The following is a 20,809-nucleotide window of genomic DNA, read 5'->3' as shown; positions in this document are numbered from 1 at the left end:
GTAAGATGCAGGAAAATATTGTAAGCCCAGTCACAATTCCAATTAAACAATTGGTCATTTTAGGATTTAGTTGGTCTAGTGGATTAGTACAGCTACTTCTGTAGATAATGTACTGCCTTTGGTGACCTGCTAAAATGGGTTTTATATTTCCTATAATAAAATGACAAATAAGATATAAACTGCACCGATGACAGATTTGGGCGAGATTAGTTACTGGCCGGTCCCGGTTTCTTTGTCCGGTATCGTTTGCTGTGGTGTCCCTCCGGTTCACTACTGCACTGTTCCCGCTCTTATCCGTTCGAACGAGTTTAAGTCTCAAGTCTTCGTTGTTGTCTGGAGTTACTTTCCACAAGGTTGCAGAGGCTCTCTTGATCCGAGTATGGTGTATCCAGGAGTTCTGTCCCTTTACCTTAATTGCCGTGTAGGTGGAGAGGAGGACTTGAAAAGGTCCGGCCCACTGTGGTTCCAGAGTTTTTTCTGTAAGAGATTTAACATATACATAGTCCCCTGGTTGTATATCGTGAACAGGCCCATCCAGACCCCTACGACGTGTTCCCATTGCATGTTTTTCAATTCTTTTTAATTGTTTGTTTAGTGCCACCATATAGGAGGTCATTATTTCTTCACCAATTTGTGAAGACGTTCCCTTTTGTACCCCATAGGGTCGTCCATATAGAATTTCGAATGGACTAAGCCCTTCTCTTGCTCTTGGTCTGGTTCGTATTCGTATAAGAGCTAATGGTAAAGTTAGATTAGTTTCCTGACCCAACTTGACAATCTGTTGTTTGATTGGGTGATTCATTTTCTCCACCTGGCCACTTGATTGTGGTCGGTAAGAGGTATGTAATTGCCACTCTATCCCTAGATGGTGGCTAATTGCTTGTACTATTCTGGACACAAAATGTGGTCCTCTATCCGAGGACATTACTGCTGCGACTCCAAACCTAGGTACTATTTCCTGGAGCAGTGTTTTGGTTACTTCCCAGGCTTTAGCAGTTCCGCACGGGAAAGCTTCTGGCCAGCCTGAAAAGGTATCCGTAAGTACTAATAAGTATCGATACCCCCCTTTTCTAGGGAGTTCTGAGAAATCAATCTGCCAACGTTGTCCCGGACCATTCCCCTTTCCGATTTTTTCAAGTTTCGGCCCTTTTACAACTTCAGGATTAGTCTGGAGACAAAGATCACATTGTTGAGTTACTTGTCTAACGGTAGTGGCTAAGTTTCGCACTATTATGTTCCTGATGAGATCTTTATATAGGGCTTCTGCCCCCCCCTCCCCCCAGTGTCTTTTTCTATGTTCTTCTCGGACTACTGACCATATCATGTAGGAGGGAATTACTACCCTCCCGTGTGAGGGGTAGTAATTGGCCCACCCTTCCTCATTATATGACCCCTTTAGATCATTAATAAGTTTGCCGACTTCCTTTGTGTATTCTGGTTTACCTTCTAGAAATACCTGTCCATCAGGTATTAGCGCACCCTCTACCTTGATTGTTTCTCTAGCTGCTTGTTTTGCTTCCCTATCTGCCAGCTCATTTCCTCTTTCCAATTCTGTGCTCACTTTCTGGTGTGCTTTAATATGCATAATTGCCACCTTTTTGGGAAGCTGGACTGCATTCAGGATTTTCAAAATCCCTTCTGCGTGTTTGATGGTTTTTCCATGAGAATTTAACAGTCCTCTTGCCTTCCATATTGCTCCATGGGCATGTACCACCCCAAAGGCATATTTAGGGTCAGTCCAAATGTTTACAGTCCTTCCCTGGGCTCTCTCCAGGGCTCAGGTAAGGGCTATGATCTCGGCCTTTTGGGCTGAGACGTCGGCTGATAGTGGCCTGGACTCTATCACCTTTTCAAAAGTGGTAACAGCATATCCGGAATGTCGCCTTCCATTTAACATATAGCTGCTTCCATCGGTGAACCAATGTTCGGCTCCATCGACAGGGACATCTTTAAGATCCGTTCGACTAGAATACATGGTTTCAATTGTTTCCAAGCAGTCATGACTCACCGGCTCCCCGATGTTCCCATCAAGGAATGAGGCCGGATTGATGATGTTTGTGGTCACGATTTCAACATCATCCTGTTCAACCATTATAGCTTGATATTTCAGGAACCTTTGTGGGGAAAGCCAATGCCCTCCTTTTGCTTCAAGGACCGCAGATACAGTCTGGGAAACTAGGACAGTCATTTTCTGGCCTAGAGTGAACTTTCAGGCTTCTTGAATGTTTAGAATGACAGCTGCTACTGCTCTCAGACAGCTGGGCCACTGTCATAGTTCAGCCCCGATCGGGACCAGACTACACAGTCTCTCTCTCGCTCCCCCCACCCTCCGAGAGAATAGGAGGAGATGATATAAGAAAAACGGCTCGAGGTTTGAGATAAGGACGGGAAGAAATTTGTAAAGTTACCGTTACAGGCAAAACAGACTCGACTTGGGGAAAAACACTCATTTATTTCTAAAACTAGCAGGAGAATGAGAGGGAACAAGATAACCTCCCCCCACCCCTCCCTCTTCCCGGGCTTAACATTATCTCTACTACCTTCCCCTCCCGAGCGGCATGGAGCGGGGGGTCGGGGGCGGGGGGGGGGGGAATGGGGGTCGCAGTCAGTTCATCACGCGTTGTTTTACGCCTCTGTGTCATCGTCGGGGGAAGAACTCCTTGCATTCCTCCTCTGCTCCAGCGTGGGGTCCCTCCCACGTCCACAGTCCTCCGTGAAACTGCTCCGGCGTGGGTCATCTCTTCCACGGGGTGCAGTCCTGCGAGCGACGGAGGAACGTACGACAAAAGACTCAATATGAGTAATAAGCGTAGTTCGATTTATTAGTCCCGGGTGCACATATTTATATTGCTAAGATAAAATATGCCTACTAGTCATTGCGTGATTGGCTTAAGCTCTAATAGTTACATTTGCATATCCTTCCTACTTGCAGTTAGCTAATCTGGAAAGTCCCGTTAACCTGAAAGTCCCGTACTTTTCATGTTTTCACTTTCTCAGAGTTGTTTACGATCTTCTTCAAGGTTGCTTCGTTTACTTTCTCACAGGAAGCTTCATTACTTTCTCACAGGCGGCCTCATTATTTTCTCACAGGTGGCTTCAGTACTTTCTTACAGGCGGCTTCATTACTTTCTCACAAGCGGCTTCAGTGATGTCCTTGAGGCCTGCTGCTCACAAACATAACAATTCCATTCGGTCTGGATTGTTCACTAAGTGTCCCTGATACTCCAGGTATCCAACAAATCCCCCTTTTTGTTTTGAACAATCCAGACCCACTTATGCGCTAATAACAAAAAATCAATGGCTGCTAGATTCTGCAAAAATATCATGACGCATACTATCCATGTCTTCTAATAATCCTGATAACATGCTAGAGGTTAAATTCATTTGCTTTTGTGCCCAACAAGCTAATTTATTTAAGTTAGCTAAAGCTTTTGCAGTTGCTGCCCAAGGAACAAATAAAGATAATGCTATCCGCTCAGCTGTACCCAACAGGGTTAAATTGCCGTCACAATGGGGAGTCAATACTTTTAGCGATCTTCTTGCTCGAGTGTGATTCCGTAATGTTCTCATAGGTGGAGCAAACATTATCAATTTTCCAAAATAACATGGTCCTCCTATGGCTCTTTTTGGTACTCCTGACCTTATTTTACTACAATATCAACTAGGTTCATGTAGGCCTCTACTGAATCTCCCTTTTCTTCTTTTTTTTTTTTTTTTTTTTTTTTTTATGAGCCAGATTGTCTGTATTGAGTTGTTAATCATTTTTTGCAAGCATGGTATGTTATGCCTAGTATGATGCCTAGTATCATAATTCCGATTTTAACCAAGGACAGCAACCACCCAGTTATGCCACACACAAGCTTAGTTAATAAAATTACTGATCACATGTTTATGCATATTCATGATTACAAAGCAAAGCTAAGTTTCAGTACCTTCTAGTAATTTTCTACTATAACATTTTTCTACTATTGTGGATATAACAACTCCAGTAACTTTCTTATCTACAAGAGCAATGACTAGTTTTCTGCAGGCCTCTGTTGAAACAAGCCATAAATTCTGCTAACAATGTTTTGTATCTTAAAGCTTCCCTTCTCATTCCATGGCTTTCTTCCTGAGAGCATGATTGCATTCCTCCCCCAAGGTCGGTGTGCTTTCACTGATACCATACTGGCTCAGCGAAATACCACATCTCCCCCTTCTTTGTTTAGGAGAAGAGGCTTGTTTCAACGCTTTATCTATTAAAGTTTGCACACATTTTAAGACACAGAATTATAGATCAAAATACATATATAAAAGGAATGAATAAGCATCCTACAGCTATTAGTAACAAGCTTATATCAAGTCACCAAAAGATGTCTGAATATATCAAAACCATCACTTTGTTGCTGTTTTTGTACTCCTTTTTGCAAGTTTTGAATACTTTTGTGAATAGATTCCGAATGATCAGACAGATTCATGCAGCAAAGCCCATCAAAATCCTGACAACCATGATTTTGTGCTAATAATAAAAAAAATCTATTGCTGATCTATTCTGTTACTAACCCAACTATGCCAAAGACACCGCTGAGCAAGAGGATGTTTATCAGCCGGGTCAGAGCAGAGAAGGGAGGCAGGCGCAGCACCTTCAGGGCGTCCCCTGTTGTAAATAAAGTGTGCTCTGGGTCTGTCCTCTCCCCTTCGCTCCGAGCCACCTCTGTTTATACCCTCAGCAGATTCAGTGAAAGAGTCCTGACTAGGTGTTGCTGCATGCGTGGCCAGCGCATACAACAAGGCCTGACTAGACGTTGCTGCATGCGTGGCCAGCGCATGCAACAAGGCCCGTCAAATATGTGCTCTGCAGGCTAACAGCGGTTCTGTTTTGTAAAGTAGCATAGTATATAGAATCTACATCAGTTAACAGCGTTGATAGTGCCGATACAGTTGTATTTATTTGCTTAGCAAGCCAACAGTCCAATTTATTTAGCATAGTTAATGCCTAGGCACTTGCCACACCAGGTGTAAAGACTGAAGCAGCAATAATTTTACTTAGTTTCCAAAACTCTGTATTATCTTGGCAACCAGATTCAATGCTATGTATGCTTCGTTTAGGTCTTTTATGCTGTCTGGATTTTGATATGTGCTCGCATGATTACGTCATGCTGTGTCGTTGCAATGTATAGATCTTAAAGCATTTACAATCATTACCCCTCTAGAAACATTAGCTCTTGAATAGTTAAAAAAAAATAGAAGTCCATCTTTACTGATCCCAAAAAGTTCCATCTTTTGTAGTTTTAGCACTCAGCACTTGTGGTTGCTGCTGTTTTACACAGAGTTGCCGTCCTACCGGTATCTGGCAGGTCAACCAAACATGTTCTGAAATACCCGCAGATGATACAGACAAGGATCCACTTGTTTACTGCTCCTGTAAAGACATAAGCGTATCCCTTCCCCCATGTTATAAGAGGGAACGGTCCTTCCACTTATACAAAGCTCAACTCAGACAGGAGTATCTGTTAACCATGTCAGGGGCGGGGGGGTGGGGGCGCCTGGCGGCGGCTGTGGCCCAGACATATAAGAGGAAAGAAAACTAAAACCTGAGGTTTAAGACAAGAATAGGGAGGGATCCTTAAAGCCACCGCTACAAGCGAAACAGACCATCACTAAAACCAAAGCAGGATAAGGAAAAAGGGAGCAAGACAATCTCCCCCCACCCCTCCCTCTTCCCAGGCTTAACACCATCTCCACCTCCCTCCCCTGCCCCCTTAGCGGGACAGGGATGGGGGGCGGGGGGGGGGAAAGAGGGAATGGGGGTTACAGACAGTTAATCACGCGCCGCTTTATTGATATCAACGGTTTAACGGCTGCACCTACAGCAGCTGCCATGACTGTAGCCTTTTCTTGTTCTAACATTCGCTCAGCAGCTTCCAGCAGTTGCCCTGTACTAGATCCTTTTGGCAGCACACTGAGGGCTCTCTTAGTTTTTTGGGTTTGTTTTTTGTTTTGGTTTTTTTTTTTATTAGCATTATTAAAGGCAAGCATATCTAAGAACTTTGCTTTCATGTCATCATCCAGATCAGGGTGAGCCATAATTGCAGTGTGCAACCGATCAATAAATTTCCCATATGGTTCTGTGGGACCTTGTCTTCTTGATGTAAAGGCAGGTCCAGACTTTTCATCGTGCACCCTAGCAAGCGCTCTATAAGCCAAATCTTGGCCCAGTTGTAACACTTCGGTAGCAAATTGCGCTTGCCAATCAGATCGTGTGTAGTGTCCCGCTCCCATCAGCATTTGAGTTTGCACCCCGAATAATGGATCACCCTGTTGTCGAGGCGTTGCAGCTGCCCTATCACAAGCAGCCTGCCAGTACTGAAAGAACTGCAGCTGCTGCGACCTGGACAATCATTCTAATATCATAAGGAGCTAACAACTGTGATGAAAAAATATGCTGCAACACAGATTGAGCATATGATGATTTTAGCCCATACTGAGTAACTGCACTTTTAGCTTCCTTCAATATTTTCCAGTCTAATGCTTTCCACACACTTTTCCCAGTATTATCAGTCACAACTGGAAATGCCATAGGAAAAGGCTCTCCTTCTATCAAAGCATCTCGAATCACCTCTTTCCACTGCACTATCGGATTCAAAACCCCGGCCCCTCCCGCCGGCGTCCCTTGCAAAGGTGCAAAAAGACTGATCTCACCCGATGCTCCGTTCGGAATGAATAGGTTGGATGCTGACAGGTCTTGATGCGGCACAGGCGAAGGAGTTGACAAGTTTCCCAGTGACACTTCTAGGCGAATCTCTAGGGCTTCCAGTCTTTTTAGCGTCTCTTCCAGCTGTGCGTCCTTGGAGCCAGATGAATGTTCATCCCCCTCCTCCTCACGCCGTGGTGGCAGGGAAGAAGGTGGTAACGGGGGATAAACCAGAGCTGTTGGTGCCGGCGAAAAGGCTCGTGACTCTGAGTCTGCACTGGCGCAGCGTGGCGGGGTGCCTGGCGGTGGTACGTCTGATGGTGGTGAAAAGCCTTTGGCAGTTTTTCCCTCTGGTGCCCGCATATCTATAGTTATAGGGGCTGTGGCTGCAGTTCCTGGAGTCCTTGCTGGGGCTCGAACCCCCCCACCCTCAGCACGAGCCGGGGCGGCGGCAGGGCTCGTTAAACCCGAGAACAGCATGCTGGTAGTGGAGGTGGACCCGTCGGCTGGAGTTAAGGCCGCAAAAGCAGATGCAGCAACTGAACGCTCGGCTTTCATGCTTATCAATGTTTCGTTAATTAGCTTCCACACGGTGGAGATCCCTTACTTATTTCATCCCACAGCTTTTTTCCTATCTTTTCCTGTGTCGGGAGTTCAAAAGGATCATCAACTGTGGGGATTAATTCCCTTTTCTTTGCCCACTGCAGCAAAGCTTCTAGGACGGCCGAGTCATAACTCAGTCCTCTCATAGAGAGCATAATAATTCTAGGGCTACCTCCTTTTCCATTATTGCCGGCAGTTTCACAATTGGTGCTCCCTGATTAAGGCACCCCTTTTACTCCCTGATTAAGTACTCACTATTGGTGCTCCCTGATTAAGGCACCCCTTTTTTGCAGCTTGTCCTGTAGCCCTGGCAGACGGCGAACCCCTGTTTCAACGGTTCAGGCTCCGGATCGTCGCATCTGAAGGACAAATGCGTAGTTGATCTTGCCCCCCGGTCGCTGCTCCCGGTGCTTCTCTGCCTCCGCCACTCCGATAGCAGTGTCTTCTAGTAGTCCCTGTTCGGGCGCCATTTGCGAGCGACGGAGGAACGTACGACAAAAGACTCAATATGAGTAATAAGCGTAGTTCGATTTATTAGTCCTGGGTGCACATATTTATATTGCTAAGATAAAATATGCCTACTAGTCATTGCGTGATTGGCTTAAGCTCTAATAGTTACATTTGCATATCCTTCCTACTTGCAGTTAGCTAATCTGGAAAGTCCCATTAACCTGAAAGTCCCGTACTTTTCATGTTTTCACTTTCTCAGAGTTGTTTACGATCTTCTTCAAGGTTGCTTCGTTTACTTTCTCACAGGAAGCTTCATTACTTTCTCACAGGCGGCCTCATTATTTTCTCACAGGTGGCTTCAGTACTTTCTTACAGGCGGCTTCATTACTTTCTCACAAGCGGCTTCAGTGATGTCCTTGAGGCCTGCTGCTCACAAACATAACAATTCCATTCGGTCTGGATTGTTCACTAAGTGTCCCTGATACTCCAGGTATCCAACACAGTCCCTCTAGAACAGCTGTCCCAGCGGGCCCTCCACGGGGCACAGCCTCCTTCAGGCCTCCACCTGCTCCGGCGTGGGGTCCTCCGCGGGCTGCAGGTGGATCTCTGCCCCTCCGTGGACCTCCATGGGCTGCAGGGGGACAACCTGCTCCACCATGGTCGTCACCACGAGTTGCAGAGGAATCTTGGCCAGAAGCCGCATTACTCCTCCCCCTCCTCCTTCACTGACCTTGGCGTCTGCAGCCGTTCCTCACAACAGGCTGGCAGACGCCTCTCAGGATCCTTTTTACATCTTATTCACTTCTCCTCTCCTCTCCACTTCTTGCAGCCAGGCCGGGCCGAGTTGGGCCCAGTCGGCTGCCCGGCGGGAGGCCAGAGGGTGAGGCCTGCAAGGCCCACAAGGCTCGCGCTTCCCCCTCTCTGCTCCTCGCTCAGCTGCTTCACATCTCTCCCTTTTTTTTTTTTTTTCTGTTTTCCCCTATTTAAATACGTTATCGCAGAGGTGTTATCACGGGACATTCTGCTACCAATTGGCTTGGCCTTGGCCAGCAGTGGGTCCGCTCTAGGCCCGGCCGAGTCCACTGAACAAAGGGGAGCGACTTCTAGCAGTTTCCTACAGAAGCTGCCACCTTAGCCCCCCCCACTAACAAAACCAGAACAGCCACCCTTTCGCAGCGGCATCCAGCTGTTTGGAGAAGTATGCTACCGCCCGTCTGTATGGTCCCAAATCTTGTGCCAATATTCCTAGTGCCATTCCTTGTTTTTCGTGGGAAAATAGAAAAAATGGCTTACTCACATCAGGAAGTCCCAATGCTGATGCCGACATCAGGGCTTTCTTCAGCTGATGGAAGGCTCGATCTGACTCAGCATCCCACTGGAGATCCTTTTGGTTAGCTGCTATCAGGGAATAGAGTGGCTTAACAGGCAGACCATAATCACATATCCAAAGTTGGCACCACCCTGTCATTCCTAAGAATGTCCGTAGTTCCTTTATAGTTTGTGGTCGGGGGCTTTGGCATATGGCCTCTTTCCGGGCTTGTCCTAGGATCCGTTGTCCGGCACTGATCTCGTACCCCAGGTACGTGACCTGGGGTTGTAACAACGCCTGTGCCTTTTTCTTAGAAACCCGATATCCCTGTAGTCCCAGGAAATTTAACAGACTCACGGTCCAAATGACACAGGATTCTTTGGTTCTGGTTGCAATAAGAAGGTCGTCTACATATTGTAACACCTTCCCTTCTTCTGATGGTGGTTCCCATGATTCCAAGTCCTTTGCTAGCTGATTCCCAAAAATTGTGGGGCTATTTTTAAAACCCTGCGGCAACACCGTCCATGTGAGCCGGGTCTTTCGACCACTTTTGGGATTTTCCCATTCAAAAGCAAAAATTTTCTGGCTGGCTTCATGGAGAGGGAGGCAAAAGAAAGCATCTTTTAAATCTAGGACCGTAAACCAAGCTAAATCAGGTTTTAGCATGGTTAATAGGGTATAGGGGTTAGCTACCACAGGTCCTCTGTTATTTTGTTGATGGCTCTTAAGTCTTGAACTATCCTATAGGACCCATCAGGTTTCTTAACTGGAAGTATAGGTGTATTGAATTCTGACTCACATTCTTTTAGTAGTCTTAGTTCTATGAACCGCTCTATGACAGGACAAATTCCTTCCCTATCTTCCCTTTTCAGTGGGCAAAATGTGGGATTTTGGTGTGAAATGGGGGGATTTGGGGCAAAATGTGGGAATTTTGGTGTGAAATGGGGGAATTTGGGGCAAGAATGGGGGATTTTGGTGTGAAATGGGGGAATTTGGGGCAAAATGTGGGATTTTGGTGAAAAATGGGGGAATTTGGGGCAAAAAAGCGGGATTTGGGGCAAAAATGCAGAAATTTGGGCGAAAAATGGGGGATTTTGGTGGCAAAATGTGGGATTTTGGTGTGAAATGTGGGAGTTTTGGGCAAAAATGCGGCATTTGGGGGCGAAACGGGGGAATTTGGGGGGAAATCACGGGATTTTGGGGCAACAATGTGGGATTTTGGTGCGAAATGGGGGAATTTGGGGCAAAATGTGGGATTTTGGGGGCAAAATGGGGGAATTTGGGGGGAAATTGCGGGATTTTGGGGGCAAAATGTGGGATTTTGGTGTGAAATGGGGGAATTTGGGGCAAAAATGCGGGAATTTGGGGCAAAAATGCGGGAATTTGGGGCAAAATGGGGGAATTTGGGGAAATCACAGCATTTTGGGAGCAAAATGTGGGATTTTGGTGCGAAATGCGGGAATTTGGGGCAAAAATGTGGGATTTTGGGGGCAAAATGGGGGAATTTGGGGGGAAATTGCGGGATTTTGGGGGCAAAATGTGGGATTTTGGTGTGAAATGGGGGGATTTGGGGCAAAATGTGGGAATTTTGGTGCGAAATGGGGGAATTTGGGGCAAAAAAGCGGGATTTTGGGCTAAAATGCGGGAATTTGGGGCAAAAATGGGGGATTTTGGGGGCAAAATGTGCGATTTTGGTGTAAAATGTGGGAATTTTGGGCAAAAATGCAGCATTTGGGGGCGAAACGGGGGAATTTGGGGGGAAATCACGGGATTTTGGGGCAACAATGTGGGATTTTGGTGCGAAATGGGGGAATTTGGGGCAAAATGTGGGAATTATGATGGAAAATGGGGGAATTTGGGGCAAAAATGCAGGATTTGGGGGGCAAAATGGGGGAATATGGGGAAATCACAGGATTTTGGGAGCAAAATGTGGGATTTTGATGCGAAATGTGGGAATTTTGGGCAAAAATGCGGCATTTGGGGGCGAAACGGGGGAATTTGGGGGGAAATCGCGGGATTTTGGGGCAACAATGTGGGATTTTGGTGCGAAATGGGGGAATCTGGGGCAAAATGTGGGAATTTTGGTGCGAAATGCGGGAATTTGGGGCAAGAATGGGGGATTTGGGGGGCAAAATGGGGGAATTTGGGGGGAAATTCCTGGATTTTGGGGCAAAATGTGGGCTTTTGGTGTGAAATGCGGGAATTTGGGGCAAAAATGCGGGATTTGGGGGGCGAAACGGGGGAATTTGGGGGAAATCACGGGCTTTTGGGGGCAAAATGTGGGATTTTGGTGCGAAATGGGGGAATTTGGGGCAAAATGGGGGAATTTGGTGTAAAATGCTGGATTTTGGGGGCAAAATGTGGGAATTTTGGTGCGAAATGGGGGAATTTGGGGCAAAAATGCGGGAATTTGGGGGCAAAATGCGGGAATTTGGGGGGAAATTGTGGGATTTTGGGGGCAAAAATGCGGGATTTTGGGGGCAAACTGTGGGAATTTGGGGTGAAATCCCGGGATTTTGGGGGCAAAATGTGGGATTTTGGTGTGAAATGTGGGAATTTCGGGCAAAAATGCGGCATTTGCGGGCAAAACGGGGGAATTTGGGGGGAAATCACGGGATTTTGGGGCAACAATGTGGGATTTTGGTGCGAAATGGGGGAATTTGGGGCAAAAATGGGGGATTCTGGGGGCAAAATGTGGGAATTTGGGGTGAAATCCCGGGATTCGGGGGCAAAATGTGCGATTTTGGTGTGAAATGGGGGAATTTTGGGCAAAAATGCGGGATTTTGGGGCAAAAATGCAGGATTTGGGGGGCAAAATGGGGGAATTTGGGGAAATCACAGCATTTTGGGAGCAAAATGTGGGATTTTGGTGCGAAATGCGGGAATTTGGGGAAAAAATGGGGGATTTGGGGGCAAAATGTGGGATTTTGGTGTGAAATGTGGGAATTTGGGGCAAAAATGTGGGACTTGGGGGGCAAAATGTGGGATTTTGGTGCGAAATGGGGGAATTTGGGGCAAAAATGGGGGATTTTGGGGGCAAAATGTGGGATTTTGGTGTAAAATGCTGGATTTTGGGGGCAAAATGTGGGAATTTTGGTGCGAAATGGGGGAATTTGGGGCAAAAATGCGGGAATTTGGGGGCAAAATGTGCGATTTTGGTGTAAAATGCGGGAATTTGGGGCAAAAATGTGAGATTTTGGGGGCAAAATGCGGGAATTTGGGGGGAAATTGTGGGATTTTGGGGGCAAAATGTGGGCTTTTGGTGTGAAATGTGGGAATTTGGGGCAAAATGTGGGAATTTTGGTGTAAAATTTGGGAATTTGGGGCAAAAATGCGGGAATTTGGGGCAAAAATGCGGGATTTGGGGGGCAAAATGGGGGAATTTGGGGGAAAAATGGGGGATTTTGGGGGCAAAATGTGGGATTTTGGTGTAAAATGCTGGATTTTGGGGGCAAAATGTGGGATTTTGGTGCGAAATGGGGGAATTTGGGGCAAAATGTGGGATTTTGGTGCGAAATGGGGGAATTTGGGGCAAAAATGGGGGATTTGGGGCAAAAATGCGGGATTTTTGGGGAAAATGGGGGAATTTGGGGGAAATCGCAGGATTTGGGGGGCAAAATGTGGGATTTTGGGGTGAAATGTGGGAATTTGGGGCAAAATGTGGGAATTTGGTGCAAAAATGCGGGAATTTGGGGCAAAAATGCGGGATTTGGGGGGCAAAATGGGGGAATTTGGGGAAATCACAGGATTTTGGGAGCAAAATGTGGGATTTTGGTGCGGAATGCGGGAATTTGGGGGAAAAATGGGGGATTTGTGGGGCAAAATGTGGGAATTTGGGGGGAAATTCCAGGATTTTGGGGCAACAATGTGGGCTTTTGGTGTGAAATGCGGGAATTTGGGCAAAAATGCGGGATTTGGGGGGCAAATTGTGGGAATTTGAGGGAAATCACGGGATTTTGGGGGCAAAATGTGGGATTTTGGTGCGAAATGCGGGAATTTTGGGCAAGAATGGGGGATTTTGGGGGCAAAATGTGGGAATTTGGGGTGAAATCCCGGGATTTTGGGGGCAAAATGTGGGATTTTGGTGTGAAATGCGGGAATTTGGGGCAAAAATGCGGGATTTGGGGGGCAAAATGGGGGAATTTGGGGGGAATCGTTAGATTTTGGGGCAAAATGGGGGATTTTGGTGCGAAATGGGGTAATTTGGGGCAAAAATGCGGGATTTGGCAGGCAAAAGGTGGGAATCTTGGGGGAAATCGTGAGATTTTGGGGGCGAACCTGTGGGGGGTGTGGCGGCGACCACTCCCCGTTCCGGTGTCCGGTCCTCCCGGCCAGCAGGGGGCGGTGTTGGAGACGCCGTTGGGGCCTGTTCACGTGGCGCTGGAGGGCGCGCCCCGCCCTGGTCGCCCCGCCCTGCTGATGCTGCCGGACGTGGGCCACACGCGTGAGTCCCGCCCCCTTCCCCCTCTCCCGCCGCGCCCCTCCCCCGCAGACGCCTCGTGCTTCGCCCCGCTCTTCGCCCACCCCGAGATGCGGGAGGTCGCCAGCCACTCCCTGCTCGTCCACCTCGACCCCCCCGGCATGGAGGTGGGCGCCCCGCCCTACCCCCCGGGGTGCGTCTGCACTCCCCTCTTCCGCTCCCCCCAGTTGACCCCAGTGACTCCCAGTTGACTGCGTTGACCCCACTGCCCCCCCAGTTGACCCCACTGCCCCCCCAGTTGACCCCAGTGACCCCCAGGTTGACCCCACTGACCCCCCTGTTGACCCCACTGCCCCCCCAGTTGACCCCAGTGACTCCCAGTTGACTGCGTTGACCCCTCTGACGACCCGGTTGACCCCACTGCCCCCCCAGTTGACCCCACGGACCCCCCCAGTTGATCCCAGTGACCCCCATTAACCCCCCAGTTGCCCCCATTAACCCCCACTTGACCCCACTGACCCCCATTAACCCCCAGTTGCCCCCATTAACCCCCAGTTGACCCCCATTGACCCCCATTAACCCCCCGTTGACCCCACTGACCCCCATTAACCCCCAGTTGCCCCCATTAACCCCCCGTTGACCCCATTAACCCCCAGTTGCCCCCATTAACCCCCGTTGACCCCCATTAACACCCAGTTGACCCCCATTAACCCCCCGTTGACCCCACTGACCCCCATTAACCCCCAGTTGCCCCCATTAACCCCCAGTTGCCCCCATTAACCCCTTGTTGACCCCCATTGACCCCCCGTTGACCCCACTGACCCCCATTAACCCCCAGTTGCCCCCATTAACCCCCAGTTGACCCCCATTAAACCCCAGTTGACCCCCCGTTGACCCCCACTAACCCCCAGTTGACCCCCATTAAACCCCAGTTGACCCCCTGTTGACCCCCATTAACCCCCAGTTGACCCCCATTAACCCCCAGTTGACCCCACTGACCCCCATTAACCCCCAGTTGCCCCCATTAACCCCCAGGTGATCCCCTGTTGACCCCCATCAACCCCCAGTTGCCCCCATTGACCCCCAGTTGACCCCCATTAACCCCCAGTTGCCCCCATAAGCCCCCCGTTGACCCCCATTAACCCCCAGTTGACCCCCATTAACCCCCCGTTGACCCCACTGACCCCCATTAACCCCCAGTTGCCCCCCACTAACCCCCAGTTGACCCCCATTAACCCCCAGTTGCCTCCATTAACCCCCAGTTGACCCCACTGACCCCCATTAACCCCCAGTTGCCCCCCACTAACCCCCAGTTGCCCCCATTAACCCCCAGTTGACCCCACTGACCCCCATTAACCCCCAGTTGCCCCCCACTAACCCCCAGTTGCCCCCATTAACCCCCAATTGACCCTGTCGTCTCTCTGTTGACCCCCCACCCCTCCCCGCCCCCAGTTGACCCCCCGCCCCCCAGTCCCCCCACCTCGACCGCCATCACATCGCAGCGTCACCCTACACACCCCTCCCCCCCCGCCAACCGCCATCGCTTCACCTCATTGGTCCCCTCGCCCCGCCCTCCCCCCACCTCGACCCCCGATTGACCCCTTGCCCCTCCCCCTGTCGCCCCTCTCCCCCCCCGCCCCCCGCCCCTCCCCTGCAGGTACCAGTACCCCTCCCTGGAGCAACTGGCCGAAATTGTCCCCTGCGTCCTCCGGCACCTCAAGTGAGTGGGCGGGGGGGCGCCCCACGGCGCTGTGGGGCGGGGAGGGGGCCCCTGACCCGTAGCGGGACGGGACGGGGGGGGCAGGGTCAGCACCGGCCTGACCCCGCCCACCCCCCCAGCATCGCCAGCGTCGTGGGCATCGGGGTGGGCGCCGGCGCCTTCGTCCTGGCTAAATTTGGGGTGAGATGTGGGGCGGGGCGTGGGGCGGGGCGTGGGGCAGGGCGGGGGGCAGATTTGGGGGGAATGCAGGGCTGCGGGAATCTCGGGGGAGGTTCTGTGGGGCTGGGGGGGGTCGCTATGGGGCTGGGGGGGTCGCTATGGGGCTGGGGGGCGTGGCTGTGGGGCTGGGGGGCTCGCTATGGGGCGGGGGGTCGCTATGGGGCAGGGGGGCGTGGCTGTGGGGCTGGGGGCTCGCTATGGGGCTGGGGGGTCGCTATGGGGCTGGGGGGCATGGCCGTGGGGCGCTATGGGGCTGGAGGAGGTTAGTGGGGTCTCTGGGCACTTGTGGGTCGCTGGGGGGTTGGGGGCTCGGCTATGGGGCTGGGGGGTCGCTATGGGGCTGGGGGGGTCGCTATGGGGCTGGGGGGGCATGGCCCGTGGGGCGCTATGGGGCTGGAGGAGGTTAGTGGGGTCTCTTGGTTGGGTACTTGAGGGTCGCTGGGGGCTCTCGGGGGGCGTGGCTGTGGGGCTGGGGGGTCGCTATGGGGCAGGGGGGGTCGCTATGGGGCAGGGGGGCATGGCCATGGGGCGCTATGGGGCTGGAGGAAGTTAGTGGGGTCTCTTGGTTGGGCACTTGTGGGTCGCTAGGGGGTTGTGGGCTGTCGGGGGGCATCGCTATGGGGCAGGGGGTTCGCTATGGGGCTGGGGGGTCGCTATGGGGCGGGGGGGCGTGGCCGTGGGGCGCTATGGGGCTGGAGAAGGTTAGTGGGGTCTCTGGGCACTTGTGGGTCGCTGGGGGGTTGGGGGCTCGGCTGTGGGGCTGGGGGGTCACTATGGGGCAGGGGGGCGTCGCTATGGGGCTGGGGAGTCGCTATGGGGCTGGGGGGTCGCTATGGGGCTGGGGGGGGCGTGGCCGTGGGGCGCTATGGGGCTGGAGGAGGTTAGTGGGGTCTCTTGGTTTGGCACTTGTGGGTCGCTGGGGGCTCTCGGGGGGCGTGGCTGTGGGGCTGGGGGTCGCTATGGGGCTGGGGGGTCGCTATGGGGTGGGAGGGTGTGGCCGTGGGGCGCTATGGGTCTGGCCCCGCCCCACAGCTGCTGCACCCCGAGGCGGTGGAGGGGCTGGTGCTGATCAACATCAACCCCCGCGCCAAGGGCTGGGTGGATTGGGTGGCGCACAAGGTGGGCGGGGCCAGCGGGTGGGGAGGGCCAATGGGGAGAGGGGTGGGGCAGAAGGGGGCGGGGTTTGGGGGGGTTCCCTGCTGCTCACACCACGTGGTGCTGTGGGTCGCTTGGGGTCGCGTGTGGCTCACTGTGGGTCCCTATGGGTCGCTGTGGGTGGCGGTGGGCGGCCATGGGTCACTGTGGGTCCCTACGGTGTCTGTGGGTGGCTGTGGGTCGCTGCGGGTCCCTACGGTGTTGGTGGGCGGCTGTGGGTCGCTGTGGGTCCCTATGGTAGCTGTGGGTCGCTGTGGGTCCCTACGGTGTCTGTGGGTCGCTGTGGGTCGCTGTGGGTCCCTACGGTGTCTGTGGGTCGCTGTGGGTCGCGGTGGGTCCCTACGGTCGCTGTGGGTCGCTGTGGGTCCCTACGGTGTCTGTGGGTCGCCGTGGGTCGCTGTGGGTCACGGTGGGTCCCTACGGTGTCTGTGGGTCGCTGTGGGTCGCTGTGGTGTCTGTGGGTCGCTGTGGGTCGCTGTGGGTCACTGTGGGTCACTGTGGGTCGCTACGGTGTCTGTGGGTCGCCGTGGGTCGCCGTGGGTCGCTGTGGGTCCCTACAGTGTCTGTGGGTCGCTGTGGGTCGCTGTGGGTCGCTACGGTGTCTGTGGGTCGCTGTGGGTCGCTGTGGGTCGCGGTGGGTCCCTACGGTGTCTGTGGGTGCCGGTGGGTCGCGGTGGGTCGCCGTGGGTCGCCGTGGGTCCCACGGGTGCCCCCCCAGCTGTCGGGCCTGACGTCCTCCAGCAGCAAGCTCATCCTGGCGCACCTCTTCACGCAGGTCGGGCGGGGGGGCACTTGGGGGTCCCGTGGGGGGCCACTTGTGGGTCCGGGGGGCGCTTGGGGGTCTGGGGAGGGCCACTTGTGGGTCCTGGGGGTCAGTTTTGGGGGCCCTCAAGGGGCACTTGGGGGGCCTGGGGGCAACTCGGGGGGCCTGTGGGGGGCACTTGGGGGGCCCAGAGTCCACCTGGAGGCCCCAAGGGCCACTTGTGGGTCGGGGGGGGCACTTATGGGTCAGGGAGCTCAGTTAAGGGTTGGGGGAGGGTCACTTGTGGGTCACAGGGTGGGGGCGGGGCGGGGGCGGGGCTGTGACACGGGGGCGGGACAGGGGCGGGGCTGAGACACGGAGGCGGGGTGGGGGCGGGGCAGGGGCGGGGTGGGGGCGGGGCTGAGACACGGGGGCGGGGTGGGGGCGGGGCTGAGACACAGGGGCGGGGCAGGGGCGGGGTGGGGGCGGGGCTGTGACGCGCAGGCCGCAGGAGGAGCTGGCGGCCGCCCCTCCCCCGGTGCAGCAGGCCCGGCGGCGGCTGGGGGCGGCGCCCAACGCCCCCCTGCTCTGGGCCATGTACAAGAGGTACTGGGCAAACTGGGGGCGCTGCGGCGGGGCTGCGGGGCACTGGGACTGCCCTCGGAGCACTGGGATCGAGCTGGGATTGAACTGGGAGGGAACTGGGAGGGGCTGGAATGGAACTGGGGGGACTGGTGGGGATTGGGAGGGGACTGCGGGGGACTGGGAGGGACTGGGAGGGGACTTGGAGGACTGGGAGGGACTGGGAGGGACTGGGAGGGACTGGGGGGGGACTGGGACTGAACTGGGATTGAACCGGGGCGGACTGGGAGGGAACTGGGGGGGCTGGGAGGGGCTGGGATTGGGCTAGGAGGACTGGGATCGAACTGGGATTGAACTGGGATTGAACCGGGGGGGACTGGGAGGGAACTGGGGGGGGACTGGGACTGGGCTAGGAGCACTGGGATTGAACCGGGGGGGGACTGGGATGGAACTGGGGGGACTGGTGGGACTGGGGGGGGACTGGGGGGGACTGGGGGGGGACTGGGGGGGGACTGGGATTGGGCTAGGAGGACTGGGATTGAACTGGGATTGAACCGGGGGGGATTGGGAGGGAACTGGGAGGGACTGGGACTGGGCTAGGAGGACTGGGACTGAACTGGGATTGAACCGGGGGGGACTGGGATGGAACTGGGGGGCTGGGAGGGACTGCAATTGGGCTAGGAGCACTGGGATTGAACTGGGATTGAACCGGGGGGGACTGGGATGGAACTGGGGGCGCTGGGAGGGACTGGGAGGGGACTGGGGGGGGTCTGGGATGGGATTTGGGGGCACTGGGATCAGACTGGGATGGAGTGGGAGGGTACTGGGGAAACTGGGATCAAACTGGGAGGAATTGGGATTGAACTGGGATGGAGCTGGGGGGGGTACCGGGGGCTGGGAGGGACTGGGAGCAACTGGGATTGAGCTGAGGGGAACTGGAAGGGAACTGGGAGGGACTGGGAGAGAACTGGGAGGGAACTGGGGAGAAAATAGGGGGGAACTGGGATCAAACTGGGAGGCACTAGGATGAACTGGGACACCCCCCTTGCAGCCGCGGGGACCTGGGCCTGCAGCGCAGCGGGGGCCAACAGCCTGCGGTGAGTGACCCCTGACCCCTGACCCCACGTGACCCCCGTGACCCCACGTGACCCCACGTGACCCCCCCGCGACCCCTGACCTTTGCCCTCCCAGCTGCCCGGTGCTGCTGGTGGTGGGCGACAACTCCCCCCACAAGGACGCCATTGTGAGTGACGTCACTGGTGATGTCACTGGGCCTCCTGTGACGTCACCGGGCCTCCTCTGAGGTCACATGACACCCCCCCATGGGGTCACACAGGGTCAGAGGTCATGGGGTCAGAGGTCATGGGGTCACAGAGGGTCAGAGGTCACGGGGGGTCAGAGGACTGCTGAGGGGGGAGGGGGACCGGGCCTTACCGGGGTCGCGAGGTCAGAGGTCAGCCGGGGGTCAGAGGTCACCGGGGAGGGGTCGGAGGTCACGGCCCCACCCGCGCAGCCGGCCAAGCTCACCGAGGCCTTCAAGTACTTCCTGCAGGGCATGGGCTACCGTGAGTACCGTCTAACGAGCCACCGCTAATTAACACTCCTGGGGGGGTAATTAGCGCTCGGGGCGGGTAATTAAGCCGCTCTGCATAATTAATTACCGCCGGGGTGGGGGGCTCGTTTGCGTGCTGGAAGGGGAAAACTCAGCTGAGGCGGGGGAGTTAATTACACCGGGGGGGGGTAATTAGCGGTGCTATTAATTAACCTGGACCTGGGGGAGTAATTAGCTGCTGCGAGGCAGGAATTAATTGACCTGAGGCTTAATTAACGCTCCTCAGTTCTAATTAACATCACCTCCCCCCTCCACCCAGGGCAATTAAATGCAGTTCCGGGAGGCGGGGGCGTGGCCTGGGGAGGGGGCGTGGCCCGGGGGAGGAGGGGGCGTGGCCCGGGGGGAGGAGGGGGCGTGGCCCGGGGGGGAGGAGGGGGCGTGGCCCGGGGGGAGGAGGGGGGCGTGGCCCGGGGGTGGAGGAGGGGGCGTGGCCCGGGGGGGTGGAGGGGGCGTGGCCCGGGGGAGGAGGGGGCGTGGCCCGGGGGAGGAGGGGGCGTGGCCCGGGAGGAGGGGGCGTGGCCCGGGGGGAGGAGGGGGCGTGGGCCGGGGGGAGGAGGGGGCGTGGGCCGGGGGGAGGAGGGGGCGTGGGCCGGGGGGGAGGAGGGGGCGTGGCCCGGGGGAGGAGGGGGCGTGGCCCGGGGCACCACCTGGCGCCCGGGGGAGGCGTGGCCCGGGGTGGGAGGGAGGGGGGTGGGCGTGGCCGGGGAGGGGAGGGGCGGGGCGCGGCCCTGGGCCCCCCCCTCCCCGCAGTGGCGGCGGCGGCCATGACGCGGCTGTCGCGCTCCCGCACCGCCTCGCTCTCCAGCGCGGCCTCGGGGGACGGGGGGCGGGGCCGCAGCCTGTCCCGCGGCAGCCTGGGGGGGGGCGGGGCGCCCCCCGCCCCCTGAGGGACCCCCCCCGGGACCGCGCTCCATCCCCCCAAATCCCCCCCCACCCCCCATCCGGGACCCCCCCTAAAATCCCGCACCCAGGACCCCTAGACCCCCTAAGCACCCCCCCCGGCATGCCCCGAAATGGTTTGAGGCCCCCTCCCCAAATTCCCCCCCCCCGGGACCCCCAACTGCCCCCCGGGATCACCCTAGAACGGTTTGGGACCCCCCCCCACCCTCTCAAAGCCACCCCACCCCCCCAAAATCCCCCACCCCGGACCCCAAACCCCCCACCCTCCCCCCAAGAACCCCTCTGACCCCCCCCCAAACCCTTTGGGACTCCGCCCCCCAAGCCCCCCCCCCCCATACCCCCGACCCCCCCATCCCGGGACCCCCAACCCCCCCCCCCCCATCCCGGGACCCCCAACCCCCCCCCCCGATCCCCCTAGAACGGT

At 55.0% G+C, this 20,809-nt stretch overlaps 1 protein-coding gene and 1 long non-coding RNA gene across 2 annotated transcripts in view; one reads left to right on the top strand and one right to left on the bottom strand.

Annotated features, from left to right (window-relative positions):
* The window catches only part of LOC147599313 (uncharacterized), a 151,434-nt gene that overhangs the window by 54,256 nt on the left and 76,369 nt on the right, over positions 1 to 20,809 (bottom strand). The window lies entirely within an intron of this gene.
* On the top strand, positions 13,371 to 19,132 carry LOC147599319 (protein NDRG2-like). The gene is made up of 9 exons (XM_086756650.1): positions 13,371 to 13,479; positions 13,528 to 13,648; positions 15,113 to 15,175; positions 15,295 to 15,355; positions 16,427 to 16,513; positions 17,268 to 17,324; positions 17,803 to 17,897; positions 18,925 to 18,970; positions 19,065 to 19,132. Exons 1-9 carry the CDS (start codon positions 13,455 to 13,457, stop codon positions 19,122 to 19,124), a joined length of 615 nt encoding a protein of 204 aa, XP_086612776.1. The 5' UTR covers positions 13,371 to 13,454; the 3' UTR covers positions 19,125 to 19,132.

The sequence above is a fragment of the Chlamydotis macqueenii genome, chromosome 11, assembly GCF_036417535.1.
Source record: "Chlamydotis macqueenii isolate bChlMac1 chromosome 11, bChlMac1.mat, whole genome shotgun sequence".
Taxonomy (NCBI): domain Eukaryota; kingdom Metazoa; phylum Chordata; class Aves; order Otidiformes; family Otididae; genus Chlamydotis; species Chlamydotis macqueenii.
The sequence above is the reverse complement of the archived record's forward strand: the minus strand, read 5'-3'. Positions and strand labels throughout refer to the sequence as shown.

Excerpts from the sequence above, each read along its gene's own strand:
- LOC147599319 (XM_086756650.1), top strand. The coding sequence starts at position 13,455 with ATGCTGCCGGACGTGGGCCACACGC. Across the intron at positions 15,356-16,426 it reads TCGTCCTGGCTAAATTTGGG|CTGCTGCACCCCGAGGCGGT; the intron begins GTGAGATGTGGG and ends CCCGCCCCACAG. Across the intron at positions 16,514-17,267 it reads TGGATTGGGTGGCGCACAAG|CTGTCGGGCCTGACGTCCTC; the intron begins GTGGGCGGGGCC and ends GTGCCCCCCCAG.